The following is a 20,741-nucleotide window of genomic DNA, read 5'->3' on the forward strand; positions in this document are numbered from 1 at the left end:
CTGGGAAGCTTCATTAAAGATTGACAAAGTGAAGCCCACTTGCCCACAGGACAGCGTATCAGTTACCACTGTACCAGCCAGACGGCTGAGGAAGAGGAGGTAAGTGGCCAGGATGCGCAAGGCACCTTGCAGACTGTGCGGAGGAGCTCTGCCGGTAATGGTCAGCAGGGAGTGGACCTTTCACTGCTTCTGCTTCTGCCACTGTGACTGCACCGTGCTTTGCAGAGTGACCTGTAGGTGATGAAGCTCTCCCCTTCCTTCCTGCACCTCCTGGGTTTCCTCTCTCCCAACTGCTGGGGCTGGGGTAGGGGGGCTGAGTGCTGCATCCTGGGGAGAGCATCTCCCCCTGTGTCTAGGGTCCTTGCAGAACTGACAGGATAAACTGGCTTTGGGAGGCCTGGACTCCTGCTCCAGCTACACTGCCCAATGGAGCCTGCTCACTCCAGGCAAGATGTCCTCCCTTCCCAAGATGAGTCTAAGTCTCCCTAGCTATAAAGGGAAACGAATGCATCCTATTGGGGAGTTGAGCAAATTAACCCCAAAGTAATACGCAAATGCTTTGTAAGCCACAAAGACATAGTAGATAGTTACTGCAATAATGTTTGACAGTCATTTTAAGATTAATTTTATGTTCTTTAATGAGTCTTTAGGAAAGAGGGGAGACGTGTTATTGGAAAAACTGCTCGCCTAAGGAGAGCACCTGAGCAAGCCGAGTCTGTAGGCGGGGTGCTCTGACCTGAGAACTGGAGGCTGGATTCTGGCATGTGTTGGCTCTGATGTGGACATAACCTTGAGCAAACTGCTGCCCCATCCCTGGGTCTCTGGATCCCGCCATGTAAGGAGAGGGTAGGGGACCAGAGAGGAGTACTCACTGTCACAATCAGAAGAGGTCCTCTCCTCTCTGCGTGTTAATTCTAAAGCTCAACTGCATAGGCTGGTCTGCTCTTTTTTCTGTGTGGCCTGGGCTTCTCCCTTCTTGGAATCAGTCTCCCTGTCTGTAAGAGAGACTCTCCGTGCAACAAGGCTGTCTGTGCTCCTGGGCCAGACAGTATCTGCTGGTCTAGTTGCTGAGTTGTAACTGCCCAGCCCAGAGCCAGGGCCCAAGGGCAAGGGAATGGAGTAGCTCAGCCAGCAGAGATTCGATGTAAGCAGAACAACCAGTGGCCTTTATCCATCAAGAGCCTAAATTGCTATGCCAGAGTCTACACAGATCTCTGTGAGTCACAGGCCAGCTATATAGCAAGTTCCAGGCCAGCTAGAGTTACACAGTGAGACTGTCTCAAAAAAGAAAAATGTGGAAGGTGGGGACAGTCCAGCATTTGTGCATTGGTGAGCTGGACACAGGAGTTGCCTTAACTTTGTAAGTTTGGGTGTGGAGGTGTTTGGGTAGCAGCATGGAGCTGCTAGTATGAGCATGTCAGAAGGGTCAGGGCTAGGGGACATTGTCCTGGGAGCTGGCTTCAGTCCTCCTACCCATTCCTATGTGGCTTGGACCAGGGAACTCTCTGGTGGCCAGACCCAGGGTCACAGACTCCCTTCTTACATAGACGCCTGTCTGTGTAGCAGCAGGAAGGCACACGTACAGACAGAAGGGCCTAGTCTCTAGCCGAAAGGGAAAGAGGAGAAACAGGCAGCTAGAAAGACGGTAGCAAGGGAGGCAGAGATCGACTCGAGGGCTTGGGCCGCTGCCCAGCTCAGAGCAGCCAGCTGTCGTTTGCTGGCCAGAAATTACATCAGGCCTCACTGAGCAGGGGCAGGTCCTTTGTCCCTGGCACTCCTGGGATCTCAGGTTCCTTCTTTTCAGAAGCCCAGGAGATACCTTTCCTAACTAGGAGAGCTGGAAACTTAGCCTGGGCTCTGTCCCAGAGGAGCTGGGGCTGCTGTCCAGAGTGTCACTGATGGGTAGGGAAGGAGCAGAGCCTTCCTTAGGAGCAGGTGTCAGCCTTGCCTCCTCTGCCCACCTCAGAATGGAAAGTCACACAAGACACACAGGCGTGGACTGGAGGGACTTGTAGCCACCTTGTTACCTCTCCCATAGATGGTACCTGCTACTTGTGCATAATTTGGAAATTCAAAACAAGGAGAAACCCTACGATCCTAAGATACCCACTGTTAATAATTGGTATGTTGCTTGTAGAATTCTTGTAGAATACCTTTAGAATTGTAGGTATTTGGAGGCTGGAATAGATCTGCTGCACAATGGCAGAACACTTGCCCCAGACTTAATCCCAGAACCAGAGGCAGGGTGGGAGGGCTGGAGATAAATGATCCTATTCCATCTTTCACCTGTATAGTAAACCGAGGCACAAAGAAGGAAGGGAACCCTGCTTAATTACTTAGAGGCAAACCCAGCAAAAACAAATCTAGCAAAGACTCGGGAAGCTGAAAGTTCAAGACCAGCCTGAGATGCACAGTGAGAACTTGTCTCAATGTTAAAAATAAATACAGTGGGTAAAATCACCCTGGAGGAGACATCTGTAAATATAAGCGTCCTACAAGAGAACAGCCAGGAATGGGCAGGGGCTGAAGGTGAGCCTGAGGACTAGTGGGGGGACTGGCAGAGAGCAGAACTTGGTCCCTACACAGCACCCCTAGTAATCCCATCAGACTTCTAGGCACAGCTCTGCCCAGTTTCAGCCATGAAGAGAAGGACTTCCTGCATAGGACCAGTACATGGGACTGAAGACACGCACCAGCAGCAAGCTTACTCAGTCTTGAAGAAGCTGTGAACGGTGGAGGAGGCTGCTTTCACCTGCCTGTCACCTCCAATGGGCTCCCAGTGTGCTTCTGCCCTGCCCAATGCTGAGCTCACTCTCAGAGGGGTTCAGTCTCCTGTCTCCCACCATGTTCCAGCTATACCCTGCTCCATTCCTCTCCTGCCAGCTTCCTCTCCACTGTCTTTCTACTTCCTGTGGTCCCATGAGTGGAGACTGGTCCCTCTCACTCTTTCGTTTATTTCCTGTCCTGATCCTCACCTATGACCGTCAAGGATAAAGGATATCCTCTGATTCCCAGATATCTGGGAAGTGTGAATAAGTGACGCTTGTAATTGAGGCTAGAAAACATACCTCCCCAACATCAAGGAGCCAGTCCTTCCCAAGTACCATCACAGCTTGAGGCAGATAAGTTTGGATTCTGGATTCACCAAGGCTCAGCCTCTTTCCCAGCAGCTCCTAGTGTTCTCAGAGGAAGGCCATCAGAAGGTAGTGCTATCTCTTCTTCTGTCTCTTGTCTGGCTTGCTGTCAGGGGCAAGGCCCACTGCGGGGGGAGGGGGGGCTGGACCTACAGACACCAGGGGTTACAGGTGTGTGCATCACTCCTGGCTTTACCTGGCGCTAGAGATACATACACAGAAGTTAAAAATAAAGTAAATCTTTAAAAAAAAACCAAAAAACAACAAAAAAACTTCTAAGGACAGGTATGGTGGTGCATGCCTTCGGTCCCAGCACTTAGGAGGCAGAGACAAGCAGATTTCTATGAGTTCGATGCCAACCTAGTCCACAGAGTGAATTCCAGGATAGCAAGAGCTGTTGAACAGAGAAACCCTGTCTTGAAAAACCAAATTAACAAACAAATGAAATAAGATAAAGTCAATACTGAGGTGTAGTTAAGTACTGAGTTATAGAAGGTAGATCGGGGAAATGCTGCCTTGCTGGAGAGGCCCCTGTAAGTAAGCTGTTACACAGGGCTTCTCAGGGGACCAGCAACCATTATAGAAGAATAAAGCCTCTTCCCCAGCCCTTCTGTCAGAATCTGCCATAGCACAGCTGGACAGTGAATAGGAAAGAGGGCCTCACACATACAGGGGCATCTTTGCCTGTGCAGGACTGTGACTCCGATGGCCTTCCCCAGCTTTCTGTAGTAGCAGGTGAGCTGGGGGTGGTGGGCGTCTGGGTCAGCACACAGCCTGAGAAGTCCAAGTGTATGACAGCGGAGCACTGTGAGCAGAGTCCACCTTACAGGAGGAGAAACAACCATAGTGACAAGTGGCTGAGCAGACCTTGCAGTGGTCGGTGTGGGCATCCAGGGTCTTAGTCATAAGATGGGACCAAGCCTCAGACAAGCAGCAACACCAGGTTGCCAGATAGGAATCAGCCTCCAGAAGGAAGAAAGACAGTCTAGACCCTGAGGTGAGTTCAGCTGTTCAAGCTTGAACCTAAGGCCTATGTTTTAGTTACCTGCGCACTGCTGTAAGAAAACACCATGAGCAAAAGAAGCTCACAGTCCCAGGGGCGTCGAGCCCATCATAGTGGGGGGAGTGACGGCAGGAGCAGAGCATAAGGCTGTCACCTCCCAAAGCCCACCCCTAGTGACATGCTTCCTCCAGCAAGGTCCCACCTCCTAAATCTCCCCCAAACAGCACCTCTGACTGGTGACTAAGTGTTCAATTGGCCAAGCCCTGGAGGACATTTCTCTTTTAAACCACCCCAGCCTTGGCCAGGCTAACAGCAGAGTCCCAGAATGTAGGGCTGGGGTGTTGTGAAACCTGCCTTCAACAGAAGGAGTGAGGCAAAGGTCAAGCAACTCCTTTCTACCTGCAGACACAAGTCTGCACCTGAATGCTCCATCCAGGGACGGGCAGCGTGTGGCTCTTCCCGTGGCATGTGAGTCCACCATGTCATTCTTCAAGCCGGTCTGACATCGTGCTGAAACTGAACCTGAGAATGTGACATTGGGCAGGTGCTTTGTCTGGCTCTGCTTCTTGCACAACCTAACTTCCGGGGCCTGGCTTCTTTAGTGGTCCCAAGTCCTCCTAGACACTCTCCTAGCTGTGTGAGAATCACAGTTGAAATATAGAATAAGTAAAAGTTGTCTGGGAGTTGCTCTGATCAGGTTCCCATGGGAAGTAACATTTTCTGCACGCAAGAAGAGGAAGACCGCTAAGACCCTGGGCTTCTGGGCAGTAGGAGGCTGAAAAGACCGCCTGCTGTCTGAGGGTGTAGATTCACACTCACTTCACCCCAAGGTGGAAACAGTTGCTTTCCCACATGTGAAGGGACAATGTGCACTGCCCTCGGGAAACAATCAGCTTTCTTGGGTTAGAGGGCAGCCTGCATTTTCTCTTGAAGTGTGGCACAGGGCTTGCTGATGTGGGTCCCAGCACCAGCCCTCCTGTGACTGGTGGTGGGGTGGAGGAGACAGTGGCAAGTGAGTAGACTCAGCAAGCGCTGTTTAAGGAAAAGGGAGCGGTGCCAACAAAACTTGGATTCCGGTATGCTCCAGAGGGAGGAGCCACAGGGAATGGGAGAGAAAGGGTGAATGAGAGATCAATATATGTAGGTGTTGCACTTTTTTTTCCCAACATGCAAGTCTTTTATTGTCCCCAAATTGTACTTGTGATCAGGGTCTTGTTTCTGGAGTTAGGAAACTGAGGTCTCACTCGTCAGCCTGCTGCACAGTTTCCTTCTCAGACACACAGATGCCATCCCAACCTCTCTGATACCCTTGTTTTTAACTGTTACGGCTTGCTGGATCAGAGCCGCTGAATTTGAAACAAGGAGGAGTGGAGAGTGTGCTATTACAGTTCTTTGCTGGGGCCTTTCTTCCCTCTACTGACCTTTCTACTCTGTGTGTCTTCCCTACAGGCCCCTCCACACAGCGTCAGGTGCAGAATGGCCCCTCTCCTGAGGACATGGACATCCAGAGAAGGTAACCCCATGTCCCACGGATGCCCGCCTGAAAGCTTCCCGGTAGAGCCAGGACCACCCTTCAGCTAGCCTAGACACACAGAGCTGAGGCCAGCACTTCCGGGTATCCACTGACAACAGGGGCATCAGAGGACACCTACACATGCCACTGCAGACTAAAGAGACAGGTCCATGGCCAACAGACCTATACTTCCCTGAACCCCTTCTGAAGCATGCCTAGAAACCCCGTAGTGCCACATGGCCCTCTGATGGGGGACTAGAGTGAGGCATGTCTTTAGTTCCTCCTGAGAGTCACCACAATGGTTCCAAACAGCCAGACAAGACCATTAGCCCACTCACTCCACTGAGTGAATCAAGTTGGCCAGAGGGTCACACAGGTTTCTCTAAGATACCTCCTGCGCCGTGTGTCCCAGCTCACCGGCCTCTTCCATCAGTTTCCTTCTCTGTTGGAGGCAGCCCAGGGATGGAGGAAGGTAGCTGAGCCAATGAAGTGCTTGCAAGGCACTAGATTAGAGCCCAGCAGTCTTTTATCTTAAAGAAAAAGTTAGACATGGCCCCACTCACTTGAATACCAGAGCTTAGAAAGCAAAGGCCAACAGGCAAACCCTGGTGTTCAGTAGCCAGCCTAGCCGGCTTGCTAAATTCTAGAAAAAATGAGAGCCCCTTTCTCAAGAAAGAAAAGGAAAAAAAAAAGTGAGTAATCCTTTTTAGGTAATCCTTTTTCACACACACACACACACACACACACACACACACACACACACACACAGCCCAATGTTGTAGTTCTCAGCAGTACCACAGAACCAGCTTTCAAACGTGGGGGTTCAGGCACAGAGAACTCAAGGTGTCTGCTGTGGTTGCCTTTCAGACAAGTAATGGAGCAGCAGCACCGTCAGGAGTCTCTGGAGAGAAGGATCTCCGCCACAGGTAGGTGACACTCTCCACCCCCAGCTGCCGTCCACACTGCCCCACGTGGCCCTGGCTGACATACAGCTCAGTGAATTCTCAAGGTGTACGTTGCTCATGGCAAACACCCTGCACTGGGATATACCGCCCTCACCCGCTGCAGCACTTCCTCCACCCAGCCCAGGCCCCTAAGCTGTCTTGAGCAAACCCGGTTCTAATACTGTGTCCTATCACCCTGGGACACCGCTCTGACGTGCAGCCTACCCTGCATTTTCCCTTTCCACTTCCGCTCCAGCACCAGCTTCTCCTTTTCTTCCTCTCACACATCCCAATCTCTTGGCTCACCACTGCTTCCTTCACCTATCTTGACACCTCTTCTCCTGTCTGGTCCCAACTCCATAGGGCAGTCTTCCAAGGACTTCTGGTCTCCCAGGCTTCCTGTATGCCTCCTTTAGTAGGGCTTACCTTGCAGCACAAATCTGTGTTCACCAATGTGATTTTTTGGCTGTCTTTACTAGACCGTGAGCATCCTGCGGTGTTTTCCTCAGTGTATGGCGCACTATCTGATTCAGAGTGGAGATACCTGACTAGGTGCATAGTGGAGGCCAGCTCTCAGTGGTTCCTTGACCCAAAGTCCTGGTCATCTCTGGACCCCCAGTTCCTTACCTCTTAGAGACCCCAGGGAACAAGTACTAGTCCCATTTAATCTTGAGACCCATTCAGTCAGTACTTAAAAAGGAAAAAGGTGCTGCCAGGAACTCCACACACACACTGGAGAGACACGAGTGGAACAAGAGGAAGTCCACTGTGCTCAGGGGGTGTTAAGCCATTGTATGCCAGTCTAGCAGGTACCCGAGCTAGGGAGATTGGAACGAGGAAAGATTGTAATGGGACTGGGTTCTGCAGGGCCTTCCTGAGAGAGACAAACTCTTCTGCATCTCTGATGAGCAAGCTGCCTCCATTCTTCTGAAGGACCTAGAATGAAAACCCCTAGGTGTCTGACTGACTCCCCCCTTTGCCTTTCAGGGCCCATTCTCCCCCCTGGGCATCCGTCATCGGCAGCCAGCGCCACCCTCTCCTGTAGTGGACCTCCACCTCCACCTCCACCTCCAGTTCCACCTCCACCCACAGGGTCTACTCCCCCGCCCCCGCCCCCTCTACCAGTTGGAGGGGCCCAGGGGACCAACCACGATGAGAGCTCTGCATCAGGACTGGCTGCTGCTCTGGCAGGAGCCAAGCTGAGGAGGGTGCAGCGGGTAAGAGTTCCCGGCAGGATGGCCAGCCACACTTCACACATCAGCAAAGCACCTCTCACCCTGCCCTCACCTATTCATCAGTGAGACACTGAGCAAAGCACTATTCCCCAGCCCAGCTAGTTTACTGACCTCTCTGCCAGTTATTAACCAGTAAACACTATTCCCCAGCCCAGCTAGTTTACTGACCTCTCTGCCAGTTATTAACCAGTAGACAGGGCCAGCACTCTATCAGCGACAAGCTGCCTTAGTTAATAAGTACTGACCTGTCTTGGCTTTTCCCATGAATTTGCTTCCAGCTGATACCCCTGGTGCATATGCTCCTGGAAAGAGCTGCATGTAGCCTGGCAGTAAACAAGTGCTCTCATGCGTATCTCTGGCTTGACATTTGACATTAGTCCTCCCTTGTGACTGACTGGCTTTGGCGAGGACTCATGCCTCTAGGCCTACCATGCCCTTCCCTGAGCCTCCCTGGATTTCTGGTTTTCTGTGGACTTGAGACGGTTGGACTAGCAGCCTCACTCCTAAGATCTTTCTCCATCCCACTGGGGCTGCTGCTCTTCCCACTGGATCAGCATATGACACACGCTTCTTCCTTACTCTTAGCCAGAGGATGCATCTGGAGGCTCCAGTCCTAGCGGGACTTCAAAGTCCGATGCCAACCGGGCAAGCAGTGGGGGAGGCGGAGGAGGCCTCATGGAAGAAATGAACAAGCTGCTGGCTAAGAGGTGGGTACAGTGCCTCCCGAAGGCCATGTGCCTCTTGGGAAGCTACTGTCCTCAACTGAATGTCATTGCTAAGACACATTCAGGGGGTCTAGAACAGCACCCCCTGCAACTTGAGAGACAAACAAATGTAGCACACTCACAGAGTTTTAGAGAGCTCTCTAGAGAATGTAGAGGCAGGTGTCCATGAGCCTCATCACAGAAGGAGGCGGGATAGGTCCCTGTGTGTCAGGGTTGGCTCTGAGCCTGTTTTCTCTTCCCTCCGTCAGGTATAGTTCTAGCCTGTGCAGGACATTGCCTTATCACTTTTTAAAAGATTTGTTTATTGTGTATACATTGTTCTGCCTGTATGTATTCCCACAGACCAGACCCCATCACAAATGGTTGTGAGCCACCATGTGGTTGCTGGGAATTGAACTCAGGACCTCTGGAAGAGCAGCCCGTGCTTTTAACTTCTGAGCCATCTCTCCAGCCCCACCCTGTTACTTTCTTTTTTAAACTTAAAAATTCCTTAATTTTTTATCCCTGGTACCACTACTGCAATTTATAGGGCAATATACCTGATGTAATGAAAAGGAAAAGAAAAAGACAAAGCTACAACAGATAGAAGACCTCAGGAATGTGCGTCTAATTGACACTTCATTGCATTAATCAATAGCTGCACTTTTTGCAAACTGGCTGTGACCGTCCTGAACAGACGGGTTTCCTGTTTGAGCTGCAGTAACTTTTCTGACTGTGGATCGTTCCTCCTGTGGCAGATTGTTACAGTTCCTCTAATGCGTTTAGGACGACTGTCTGAGTAACCTGCAGCTTTCCTGACAACCCCTCACTCTCTCTCTCCTCCTAAGAACTGTAGCCTTTTCTGTTTTATTTTAAAACCTTCTGCTTCCATATCCACCACTTCCACCTCCAGATCTATAGCCACCGCCATAGGCACTGCCTAAGCTTCTGCCACCAAAACTGCCCCCTTCATGGGTCCATGATTTGATTGTTACTGTCCACTGTCATTTCCAAAGTCATTGTAGTTCCCACCACCACCACCATAGTTACCTCCACCAAAATTTCCTCCTTCACTGTAACCATGACATCCTCCCCCTCCTCCTCCTCCCCCTCCTCCTCCTCATCCTCCCCCTCTTCCTCCTCCTCCTCCTCCTCCTCCTCCTCCCCCTCTTCCTCCTCCTCCTCCTCCTCCTCCCCCTCCTCCTCCCCCTCCTCTTCCTCCTCCTCCTCCTCTTCCTCTTCCTCTTCTTCCTCTTCCTCCTCCTCCTCTTCCTCTTCCTCCTCCTCCTCCTCCTCTTCCTCTTCCTCCTCCTCCTCCTCCTCCTCCTCTTCCTCCTCCTCCTCCTCCTCCTCCTCCTCCCCCTCCTCCTCCTCCACTATATCCACTGCCTTGGTTTCCATATCCTGGTCCACCACCTCCATAACTTCCTCTACTGCTGTAACCAGGACAACCACCATAGTTGCACCATCACCTCCAAACCCATTATATCCACCATCACCACCTCCATAACTACCTCTGCTGCCTCCACCTCCACCACCACAGCCTCCTGTTCCACCAAAGTTTCCTCCACAACCAAAGTCTCTTTCACCACCTCCAAAGTTTCCTCCATGACCCATAAAGTTGCCAGATCCACCTGCACGACCTCTCTGTCACCCAGCAGACTGCACCTCTTGTTTAGAAAGGGCCTTTTTCACTTCACAATTATGCCCATTAATAGTGTGGTATTTCTGGACAACAATTTTATCAACTGTGTCATGATCATCAAAAGTTACAAAAGCAAATCCTCTCTTTTTCCCACTCTGCCTGTCTTCCATAACTTCTATGGTTTTAACCTTGCCACACTTTTCAAAGTAGTCTCTCAGATTATATTTTTCCATATCCTTTTTAATAACACCAACAAAGATTTTCTTCACTGTTAAATGGGCACCAGGCTTCACAGAACCCTCTCTAGAAACAGCTCTCTTTGGTTCCACCACACGCCCATCGACCTTGTGTGGCCGAGCACACATTGCAGCACCCACCTCTTCAACACAAGAGTAGGTCACAAAACCAAAGCCTCTGGAACGTTTTGTTTGAGGATCTCTCATAACCACACAGTCTGTAAGTGTGCTCCATTTCTCAAAATGTTCTCTTAAACTGTCATCTATGATTTCGAAGCTCAGCCCACCAATGAACAGCTTCCTCAGCTGTTCTGGTTCCTTTGGCTCACGGCCCTCCATTTTGAGACCGGACTCGCCTCTTCCAACTCAAGTTCAATATCACCTGTCACTCTTAAATGTGACGTGGCACCAGGAATGCTGACTTGGTTCTAAGGCTGTGTCTGACTTGGAGACCCAGAGAGGACAGGAGCAGGCCTGGTATGCCAGCACTCTGCACCTGAGAACAGATAAAGCCACGACAGAGGCAGGCCAGGCACCCTTCACACATCAGCAGAGCACCTCTCACCCTGCCCTCACTAAGCAAAGGGCTCTCCCCATGACTGGGAAGCTAGACCTGTCCTGACCTGACAAGACAGCACTTGCCCTCTCAGTCCCTTCTATCCTCAAACCTGATGAGCCTCGCTGAGAACCAACCATATGCCTGGGCCTTTTACACTGTGGTCCTAAAGTTTCTCATTGAATCCAAGAAGAAGACTGTGAGCATGAAGAGAAGAGAAAGGTCCAGAAGTGTAGGCAGCCAGGCTGTTACTTCATGGTGGGCCAGAATTCGGCCTCCACACCTGCACCAACTGCTGTACAAAGACTGTTGTCTGTGGGCAGTGGGGTGTCTGTGGGCAGTAGTAGCCTTCCCAGGCCTCCTAGACAGTCTGGGCAGACAGAAGTTGTCCAGGCTGGAGGCAGACAAGTAAGCAGCCTTCACAGAACAATATACCAAAGCCTGAAGGAGGGAGAGGTGGGCCTCACAGAGGAGGCTCCAGCTGTCCTCAGCTTAAAGAAGAGCGGTTCTTTGGGCTGAGGGGAACGAGTACCAGGCAGTGCTGAAGCACCTCACAGGCTGAGGAGCCAGCACATGTAGAAGACTGTAGGTTGGCTGGAGAGAAGGCTGGAACAGTGCCTGCCTCACTGCCCAGCTGATCTCAGAACACTCGGGTTAGCGGGGCTTCAGATAACAGGAGGAAACATTTTAGAAAAGAAAATGTTTGCACCTTCCCTGAACCTAAACCAGTGAGCTTAACAACTTGGCTTCGATGATGTAGCCCAAACTGAGAATAATCTTCCTCTCTAAAAACAGGAAAAGGTTAGAGTTGCCAGGAGCCAAGCAGACGCCAGGAGGTGGGGTCCGGGCTCTACAAAAGCAAATGTGCTTTGCCCAATCTACAAGAATCCACCAAGCAGGTCTTTGAAATCTGCTTCACTGAGATGAGCAGTCCTGCAGCTTTTGCCTCTTGCTTCCTTTCTAGCAGGAATCCACCTGCAGTTACAGGGGAAGTTACAGGGAGTGGGCGCTTACTGAGGGCTGCTGTGTGGTCAGCTGTCACGGGCATGCCTTTGCCTCTAAATCTTACCCGTGTAGACCAGAGCAGCTTGGTCTGTAGTTGTCTGTCTGTCAGATTTTACAGTGTGGGACAGAATTTATGCCCTCCGACATGTTAGGCAAATGACTACCACTGAGGCACACTCTCCTCATAGGCATCCCTGTTTTTAAGAGATGTCTCATGGCTTCTGGGCATCAGTGGACATTATGGGGTAAAGCGACTGGGCATACCAGTGAAGAGACCTTTGTCATCCAGGAAGAGGTGACAGTTAAGATAGGTCAGGTGGGGGGAAATGTAGAGATAGAATTAATGATAATTACTGGTTATGGTCTATGGGTCAGGGGAAACTGAGGCAAGGTGTAGAGTTAGTGATTGATAGATGGCTCAGCAGACTTTTCTTTGAAGGAACAAAGCTTGATTCACTGGGGCCAGTGAGAAACACTTTGGGGCTGGCAAGAAAAGGAGGGAAAGAATCACACACACTCACACATACATACACACAGTTACATACATAATCACACACACTCATACACATACAGACACACACACATACATATACACACACACACACACATACACGTTTGGTGGATAGAACAAAGCTCAACTATTTTTTCTTCCACAACTTATATATCCCAACAAAATCTTTCAAGGGGTACAAAAATCACAATGTGATTACTTTCTACTTTTCATTAAGTGATCAATTATAATGAGTATACATAGAAAAAAAACGTGTTTCCCATTACCGTCACATGAATAAATGTTACTTAGAACATGTTAAACAGGTTTTTTAAAAAAAAACAAAATTTTCCCAAGAGCCCACATAAATTCATAACTAAGCAATTTGTTATAGATTAACAAAATATAAGCAAGCATATTTTCTCAGCCAGTTTCTCTTATGGGCAGGCTGCAATTTACAGCTACAAAGAAAGAATTATTGTTTATCTGGAAAAGTAATTGTATAAAACACTAAGAGAATCATAAATTTAAACTTTTATATACAAAACAATCGGCCATTTTTATTTTCAATCCTCAGGATGCATCTACTCATTAACAGTTTGTTATTAAGTCATATCGAGAAGCTAAGGACAAAGATGGGCACAAGAAATTAGTCATCACTGCTCACCAGCCCAGTTTTGGGAAGGGAGAGGCACATCAGCCAGTGCCCGTCAGGCTGCCATTGTTTTTCGTCCCCTGACCTCAAAAACATTGCCTAGCTCACCCATTAACAGTGCTCCTTTCTGAACTCCAAATTGTTCCCTAAGGCCACTAACAACCTACATCTCTAAATTCTTACCAGGGGTGGTGGTTAAATCATTAATCTGCTCCAGCAGCAATGCCTGAAAAAGCTCACTCACAATTGCTGTGAGTGCCAGCAACACCGCCTTAGAGTTCTCACAGTTCCTGGGTTGTGAGGGGTGTTGATGGGGATGGTAACAAGTGGAGTGATGTTCCACAACTGCCTCTGGAGCCGCAGGCACAGCCATGGCGGTCATGCTAACCGTGGGCCACATTCCATGAGCTCTAAAGCTGTTTTGCTGTTCCTCCTTCATGACCCTCCACAGTACCCTCTGGCAGCCAGAGACAGCTCCTCAGCATACACCAGGCTCTCTTGGCTTCTGGCAGATGGCTCTCCTCAGGTTATGAGAGGCCTCACAATGTACAGTCCACTGGAGCACATGGCTAGGAAGTACGAGAAGCCTGTGTCTACACCTCAGAGGAAGTCAGATGCAGGTGACCTTCGAGACCAGGAAGTACTAGTAAAGTTAGAGTCTTGTAGGAGTTTTCATGCGTATGAGGAAAATGCATGAGTTGGGTACAGAATAGTCCGTCTGCTCGCCTGGGTGCTTTTAGCTCCTTAGTGTTGTTCTAGACTAGAAAGAGTGTGACAAGCTTAACTGAGGTCCAAGACAGAAGTGTGCCAAGAGAAAATCTTCCCCACTGTGACATGATGCTGGAGTCGAGGTACTTTAGACAGCCAGCTGCCACAGAAGCGTCCCACAGCTGACTGTGGTCCAGGATACCAGTCTGTCTACAGACCTTGAGAGACCCTGTCCCCTGGGGGACCTAAACACTACCATGTGTCTCCCTCAGAAGCTATGGCTACCACCAGCTCAGTGAACAAAGAAACACCCAAGTGCTTACTTCCTGCCCAGACCAGTTTTGAGTCTAGGTCATGGGTGAATACAGAAAGTCTTCCCCACCAGCCTTGGCTCATGCAAGGAAGGGTGCCTACCCCAGTGGCCTGTTCACATACAGTGACATCCTAAGCTACAGGCAATCTGTCAGAGAACCAAGTGTGAGTGGAGGCAGCCCAGAGTTCTAGTTTACTGTGAAACCTTGGAAAACTGATCTGTTTTTTTTTTCTCTCTCTCCATCATCTAGGAGAAAGGCAGCCTCCCAGACAGACAAGCCTGCTGACAGAAAGGAAGATGAGAGCCAAACGGTAGGCACCCCTCTACCCAGCCAGTCCACACCCTCAAGCTTGCCTTCAGCGTAAGCAACTGTCTCAGTGAGGGCACTGGAAGCCGGGTACCTGGTTTACACAGCTGTGAGGGAGAGACAGGGATGCCTTCACGGTGCAGACCCAGACAGGCTTGCATCTCCTGAGAATTCTTTTGACCAGACCCTTGGAGACTTGGCAGGGAAGGCAGAAGCAGCCACCAGGAGTGTTTGGAGAATCCCAGGGGACTCAGGACCGTTACACTCCAGCCAGGGCTGCATCAGAGGGATAGGGTACATCTGCTGAAGTCTGAGAGAAGTCAAAGTGGTTTATTTCAAATTATCATTCTAAACGCCCCGCTTGAGTATCCAGCCCAGTGGGAGCTGTGGTTCCAGCCATGGCAGGGTTCTGGAGCCCTGGGCTCTTGTCCCTGGCAGACATATGGAGATTGGTCTGTCAGCACAGAGCCCTCAGCCTCAACTTCTATTATGGTGCCAGTTTTCTTTATGTGCGTGATAGGTTTTCTTATTAAAAAGAAAGAGAAAAGAAATGGAACTCTACTGGGACTACTGAGCAAAGGCCTCAAGTGGGCTTTTACTGACCTCACTAGCAGAACTAGAGAATCACAGCCACCTGAGCCCAGTGCCTGCTCGGTCTTCTTCCCATGCTTAGCCAATGAGGAGGATCTGGTGCCCCTGGGCTCCATCCTCTCTGCCAGTCTTTTCTCCTCGTTCAGTCTGCACACGTGCTGCTTCATGGGGTCTAGGCATGTGCAGTGCTTTCTGCCCACCAGATAGCCTCTCTCAGCCTGTACTTCTGCATGATCCTTGCTCTCTAAAAATGGCCTCCCAGACCCCAGCTTAGGAGTTACTCCCCATTTCCCTAGCTTGCTGCTTCTGACATGCCCTTTGTACAGACGGGCTTGCCTTGCAGACCTGTCAAGGAACCAAACAGGGTCCTTACCCAACTGGCCTGTGCCTTGCATCCCTGTGAACTTAGGTCACACAGCTGGCCAGTACCACTGGATATTCAGATGGTGTGTCGGGCCTCAGATCCCAGAGCCAGCACTGGCTTTTCTTATGTGCAGGAAGTACTCCCTAGCCCCAGCTTCAGAGTACCTCAGGCCACAGAACCTTGAGTGGATTTCATTATTGAGGCCCTGTTGAAACTCTCTTCAGGACTCTTTTTTTTCCACCTTAAAGGGGGGTGTGGGGGGGGCGGGCAGGTCTTCTGTATAAATCAAGCCTGGGCAGGGTGCTGGGGTCCAGAGAAGCTGCCTTCCTGAGTCCCCTTCTTCCCACTGTCCACAGCCTGGTGACCCCCTATTATGTGCAGATTTTACTCTTTAGTGATAGACATGTACTGGTCATATGCTGTGAGGATGTGTGGAAAGCCAGCTGGTGCAGTTGGCCTACTTTGTTGCTATCAGACTAATGACAGGACCTTCTCTCCTACTTTAGGAGGATCCTAGCACCTCCCCATCACCAGGGACTAGAGCCACCAGCCAGCCGCCTAATTCCTCAGGTAAGAGGGCATCTGTCCTACAACTCCTGAGGTCTTAGAGCAAGTGGTCAGCTGATCTGGTCACTTCACTCTGGACAAGAGCATCCGATTTACTGAATTCCATGGCTCCCAGAGCTTCCACACTTCCCCCAAGGAGCCCAAGCAGACAGCTGAGCCGGTGTAACAACTAAGGAAAAAAACACTAACAACTCCATTCACAGTGGAGACACCATGTAGGGGCTGGGAACTTAGTAGTGCAGGGTTTTTTACAACCCAGAGCCTCCATACACATTAGTCTTACCAAGCTGCCACTCAGCCACGCTCTTGGCCGAGAAGCCGTTTAATGTCATTTTTCCTCCTGTGTAATGCCAGCTAGACAGATGCTACAGTTAGATCACCAGTTGACCTTTCTCTACCAGAAACACAGCCCCTGCCCCCGTCACCACAGTCAGCTGTGGCCCTGGGAATGAGACTTAGCTTTGGGAAGAAGAGCCAGAAGGCTGGCTTCAGCTAACAACATACTCATTGTCAGCCTCATACCACGCCTGGGCTCAGGAGAGATGGATGCTCTCAGCTTTTGTTCACACCAGTGCATGTCTCCAGCCTTCTAGGACTTCTGGAGTGTTGCTCCCTGCGTTGCAGATTGTTCGTTCAGCGTCGCTGTCCTCATTTCCCTACTGTGTGGGTTAAGGGACTCCCTGCTTGACAGTGGATTTCCCACACTCAGCAGGTTTTGACTGCCCGTGGTCAAGTGTTCTGCTTGAGGCCACACACCTGGAGTGTGGCTATGGTCCCAGGTCTTGTTTCTATAGGCCCCATAGAAACACCTGCCAGGTGGCTTTGAGGTAACCTGCCTCAGACCTGTGGTTGCTCTGCAGACAGGGCTCAGCTTAGGGCAGGACAGCCTCAGTGCCCCTTTGCTTGACCCGTGACCAATGTGTTCTGCTCAATTTAGTATACTTCCTGTGAGCTGAATCATGAATTGTGATCTAATACAACAAAGGTTGAGCATTCCCAGTTTAAAAATATAAAATGCTCCAGATTCTAAACCATTTCTAGTGAGTTTCATATGGACTGTGAATCTGCAATAACCTCTGGTGGCAAGCATCTAGATGAGGCCCCCTCGGCCTGTACCACTAGACTTAGGAAAGGAAAACCTACCTCAGGCTCAGGACCTGAGCAGAGCAGACTGTGAAGAGACCAGTGGACAGAGGTTCAGTGGGAGCCAGGGAGCCAGGCCACAGGACAAGACCAGTGAGAGTATTGGCTCAGATCCCTTGTAGCTGGAACCTTACTTCCCTACCATCTGAACCAAGCCTAAGGAGAGGACTCAAGGGAACAGTGGCAGGCTGTGTGGCAGCAAGCAGGTTACCTACAATTCCTGCTAAAAGGGGGACTGAGACCTGGGGCCAGGTTGCAGCTCTACTCTGAGCAGCTTTCACAGTGTCTCTGCACCCAGAGTCTGAGTAGACTCCTGCAGAGAGGACATAGGAGTGGGGTAACACTGAATCCTCTCAGCTCTGACCCTTCATGAAATGAATTGGCAGAGGCTGGCCGAAAGCCCTGGGAACGGAGCAACTCGGTGGAGAAGCCTGTGTCCTCCTTGCTGTCCAGGTGAGCTGTTCTGGGAAGGGCCAGTGGAGGCGTCTGTGGGCAGGCTCTGGTACTGGTTCACATGTCTGTTTCATTCCATTGCCGTAGAACCCCGTCTGTGGCAAAGAGCCCCGAAGCTAAGAGCCCCCTTCAGTCGCAGCCTCACTCTAGGTACCGACAACCCTCCTGCCCATGTGTTGCCCAGGTTCTGGGGCTTCCTCTGTCCCCTTGCCCATGACTAACACCCCCCAACCCTGTCTTGTGTCTTAGTATTAACAATTTGCTCTGGGAAGGGTAGTCTGCTCTTCCAGACCTGGGGAGAGGCAAAGCTAGAGACCATCACAGGGGTGTAGGCTAGCTCCATCCTCTCCTAAGAAAAGAAGGCCAAGGCTCTGCAGAACCATGACTGTCAGAGGGAAAGAGAAGTAAAACCAGCCAGTCAGTCCCTCTCACCCAGGGCAACAGCAGGGGACTGCTGCTTCCCTCGGTACAGCAACTAGTCCCTTCAGATTGTCCTCGGGGTCCCTTTTTCTGCATGCACGCCTAGCCAGCCTCTTGAAAGTCAACTTCTCCCCATCCTTGTATCCCAAACCAAATGCCAATATGACAGCAGAATTGACCATCGAGAACTCAGCTGACCCGAAAGACAAAGATGGTAACTGAAGCCAAATATGCCTGCATTTGCAGGCCCCTAAGCCTACACCAGGAAATCTCTCTTCCGGGCACCCCAAATGGGAGCAAGCAGCTCTTGTCACATAGCAGGTGACCGCAGAAGCCGGAGTAAAACAAAGTAATGAGAAGATGTTCTAGCCCAGTCCTGGCAGGCTGTGCGCAGAGAGCTGTAATCCTAGCTCTAAAGCACACTGAGGACAGGGTTGGTCTGCAGTGGGAGCCTTAGCAGGGTCGGCTATGTATGACTGAGAGCGTGTGCTGCAGAGGTTTAGGAGGCCACCATCAGCCTGAAGAGAGGGAAGATGGCGGTGCCTTGGGCAGAACCACCCTAGCAAAGCTGAAGGGCAGGCAGTGTGGCTAGAGGCAGGAAGTGGTCATGAGCACGGCACACACTGGTTTCCTACACACAGCCTCCCTTCAGAACATGTAAACACAGGACTCAGCCTAAAGGAGAGGAGGGAAGGCTAGCAGGCGAGGCTGGAGTCCCTAGCAGAGACTGTCCTTACTGTAGTGGGTTCTCAGGGGATGCTCCTACCTACTCAGTGGTCAGGTGTCCTTCCCTGGGCAGACACACGGCTGAGGCCTGAGAATGAAATCTCTTTGCAGCTTCAGGCCTAATCTTGTCTCCAGATTTTTTTTTGTGGTTCTTTCTTTTCTTCTTTCTTCCTTCCTTTCTTCCTTTTCTTTCTTCCTTCCTTTTTTTTTTTTAAATTCACTTTACATCCGATCACAGCCCCCTCCCTCCTCTCTTCCCAGTCCTACCCTTACAGTCCCCATCCCCAAATCCCCCTCCCCTTCTCCTCAGAAGGAGAGCCATCCTTGGCAGCATCTCACCCTGGGCATCTAGTCTCGGCATTGGCCTCTGGTTTTAATGAAAATGTACAGTGGCCAGCTGTTCACAGCATGCATGCTGTTCATGACAGCTGCCGTGTAGACTTGGGAGAGCTGAGGCTCAGAGAAGTGTGGTAGGTGACTCGGGTTCCCAGAAGTCACTGTGGAAATGGTGCCTGCAGCCCACAGGAAGGACCTGAAGCTTGGTTGTGTTTCTCTACCAGGACCCAGAATTTCTGGTAGGCCTGTTCAGCACAATGGCTGACATCTTTGTAGCTCACTTCATGTTTCAGCCTCTTCTCTCAAACTTTGGAGATTAGTGGCCCTCACTCTCCTAACATTGACCCCTTTACACACCAAGATGTCCCCAGAAACGGAAATTCGAATTTCATCCCATCCCAGTCTCCCTTACCTGATTCCAACCACGTTCCTTTTCCTGGAGCCACAGGTTTCCATAGCTCTTCTCTCTGCATGGGCAGAGAGTTGGGTCCAGACTGTGTCTGCCTTCGGCACCCCCACTGTGTCCTGAAAGACCCTGGAGTTAGAGTGACATGTGGCTAGTGAGTGTTTGGGAGAATGCCTATGCATGAAGCACCGACGTTCAGATCAGTGATGTCAGTCCGGAACTTGATCAAAGTATAGCCAGTACAGAAGGGACAAAGCCACATCCTTGGATGCTCAGAAAGAACAGAAGTAGGAGAGCCACTCCCCACCCAGGGAGTGCTAGCTTCAAGGGGTACCCCCAGCATGGAACTAACTACAGTGTTATTGATTCTGGTGGGTTTCAGCAACCAGAACTCTGCTAGGAACACAAGCTCCTTGTGGAGAAGACATGGTCAGTAAGTACTAGCCCTCTTCAGGGAGGTAGGAGACACAGAAGAATGTGCCTGTGTAGCCCTGTGTCCCGGCTTGGGAAATGTAAAGGGATTGTAGAGAGACCTTTGAGAGACAGGACACGGCAGCCCTCGGTAAAATACAGCAGAAGGGCTGGGAGCAGGTGACACTTGAATCCAAAGCAGGGACCTGACACCTCAGGCTGTCCCAGCATGAGTTCCTATAGACCCCAGCGACCATCTTCCCACACCTGCCTGTTACTCTTCCAGGGTGAAGCCTGCTGGGAGTGTGAATGATGTGGGCCTGGATGCCTTAGATTTGGACCGGATGAAACAGGTGAGAGCCAGGAGCAATCAGCAGGCTGGGAACTAGCTCTAGCCAGTGGGTCCCATTCTTGACTGCCACAAAGACAGCAACCTAGCCAGAGGAGGGAAAGGGAATGTCTGGGTACCCTGCAACCTGCTTCTGGGGCCCCCTCCCTGTGGGCAGCCATCATGAACTGAGGGGTGGTGAGGGCAGGGTTTGCCCAGGGCCAGGCTGAGGGAAAGACCCCTGCAGCACATCCCCTGGGACCAGCATCTGTCCCTTCACTGTGAGGCTCTGCCCAGCAGGAGATCCTGGAGGAGGTGGTTCGAGAGCTCCACAAGGTAAAGGAGGAGATCATTGATGGTGAGTGGGGCCACAGCCAGGGGTGAGCTCATTGTCCTCCCAGATTCTGATGCCCGGTGTGTAGCTGTGGAAATGTAGGTGCAGAAAGCCAAGTGGTTTACCAAGACTGCATCTCCGTGGGTGTGGCTTCTGTGTCTGAGATCGTCCTTGCCTCTCAGAAGATCACTTGTGCAGGAGAGGGTGGGCTCAG

The 20,741-nt window shown here is 50.8% G+C and overlaps 1 protein-coding gene and 1 pseudogene across 4 annotated transcripts in view; one reads left to right on the forward strand and one right to left on the reverse strand.

Annotated features, from left to right (window-relative positions):
• EVL (Enah/Vasp-like) overlaps positions 1 to 20,741 on the forward strand; it is a 125,042-nt gene that overhangs the window by 102,607 nt on the left and 1,694 nt on the right. For 2 of the 3 annotated variants that reach the window (XM_080924868.1, XM_080924867.1), the window contains exons 4-13: positions 5,587 to 5,650; positions 6,518 to 6,576; positions 7,582 to 7,811; positions 8,415 to 8,536; positions 14,392 to 14,452; positions 15,910 to 15,973; positions 17,500 to 17,566; positions 17,654 to 17,716; positions 20,152 to 20,218; positions 20,494 to 20,551. In XM_080924868.1, coding sequence (XP_080780994.1) covers positions 5,587 to 5,650; positions 6,518 to 6,576; positions 7,582 to 7,811; positions 8,415 to 8,536; positions 14,392 to 14,452; positions 15,910 to 15,973; positions 17,500 to 17,566; positions 17,654 to 17,716; positions 20,152 to 20,218; positions 20,494 to 20,551 — 855 coding nt within the window. The remainder of the gene's footprint in view (positions 1 to 5,586; positions 5,651 to 6,517; positions 6,577 to 7,581; positions 7,812 to 8,414; positions 8,537 to 14,391; positions 14,453 to 15,909; positions 15,974 to 17,499; positions 17,567 to 17,653; positions 17,717 to 20,151; positions 20,219 to 20,493; positions 20,552 to 20,741) is intronic. The other variant, XM_080924869.1, reaches the window with a different exon arrangement.
• LOC308437703 (heterogeneous nuclear ribonucleoprotein A3-like) lies at positions 9,406 to 10,753 on the reverse strand (annotated as a pseudogene). The gene is made up of 2 exons: positions 10,000 to 10,753; positions 9,406 to 9,583 (listed from the first exon to the last, which is right to left on the reverse strand). The product of its transcript is annotated as a heterogeneous nuclear ribonucleoprotein A3-like (transcript).

This window comes from Micromys minutus, assembly GCF_963924665.1.
Source record: "Micromys minutus genome assembly, chromosome: 1".
NCBI lineage: Eukaryota > Metazoa > Chordata > Mammalia > Rodentia > Muridae > Micromys > Micromys minutus.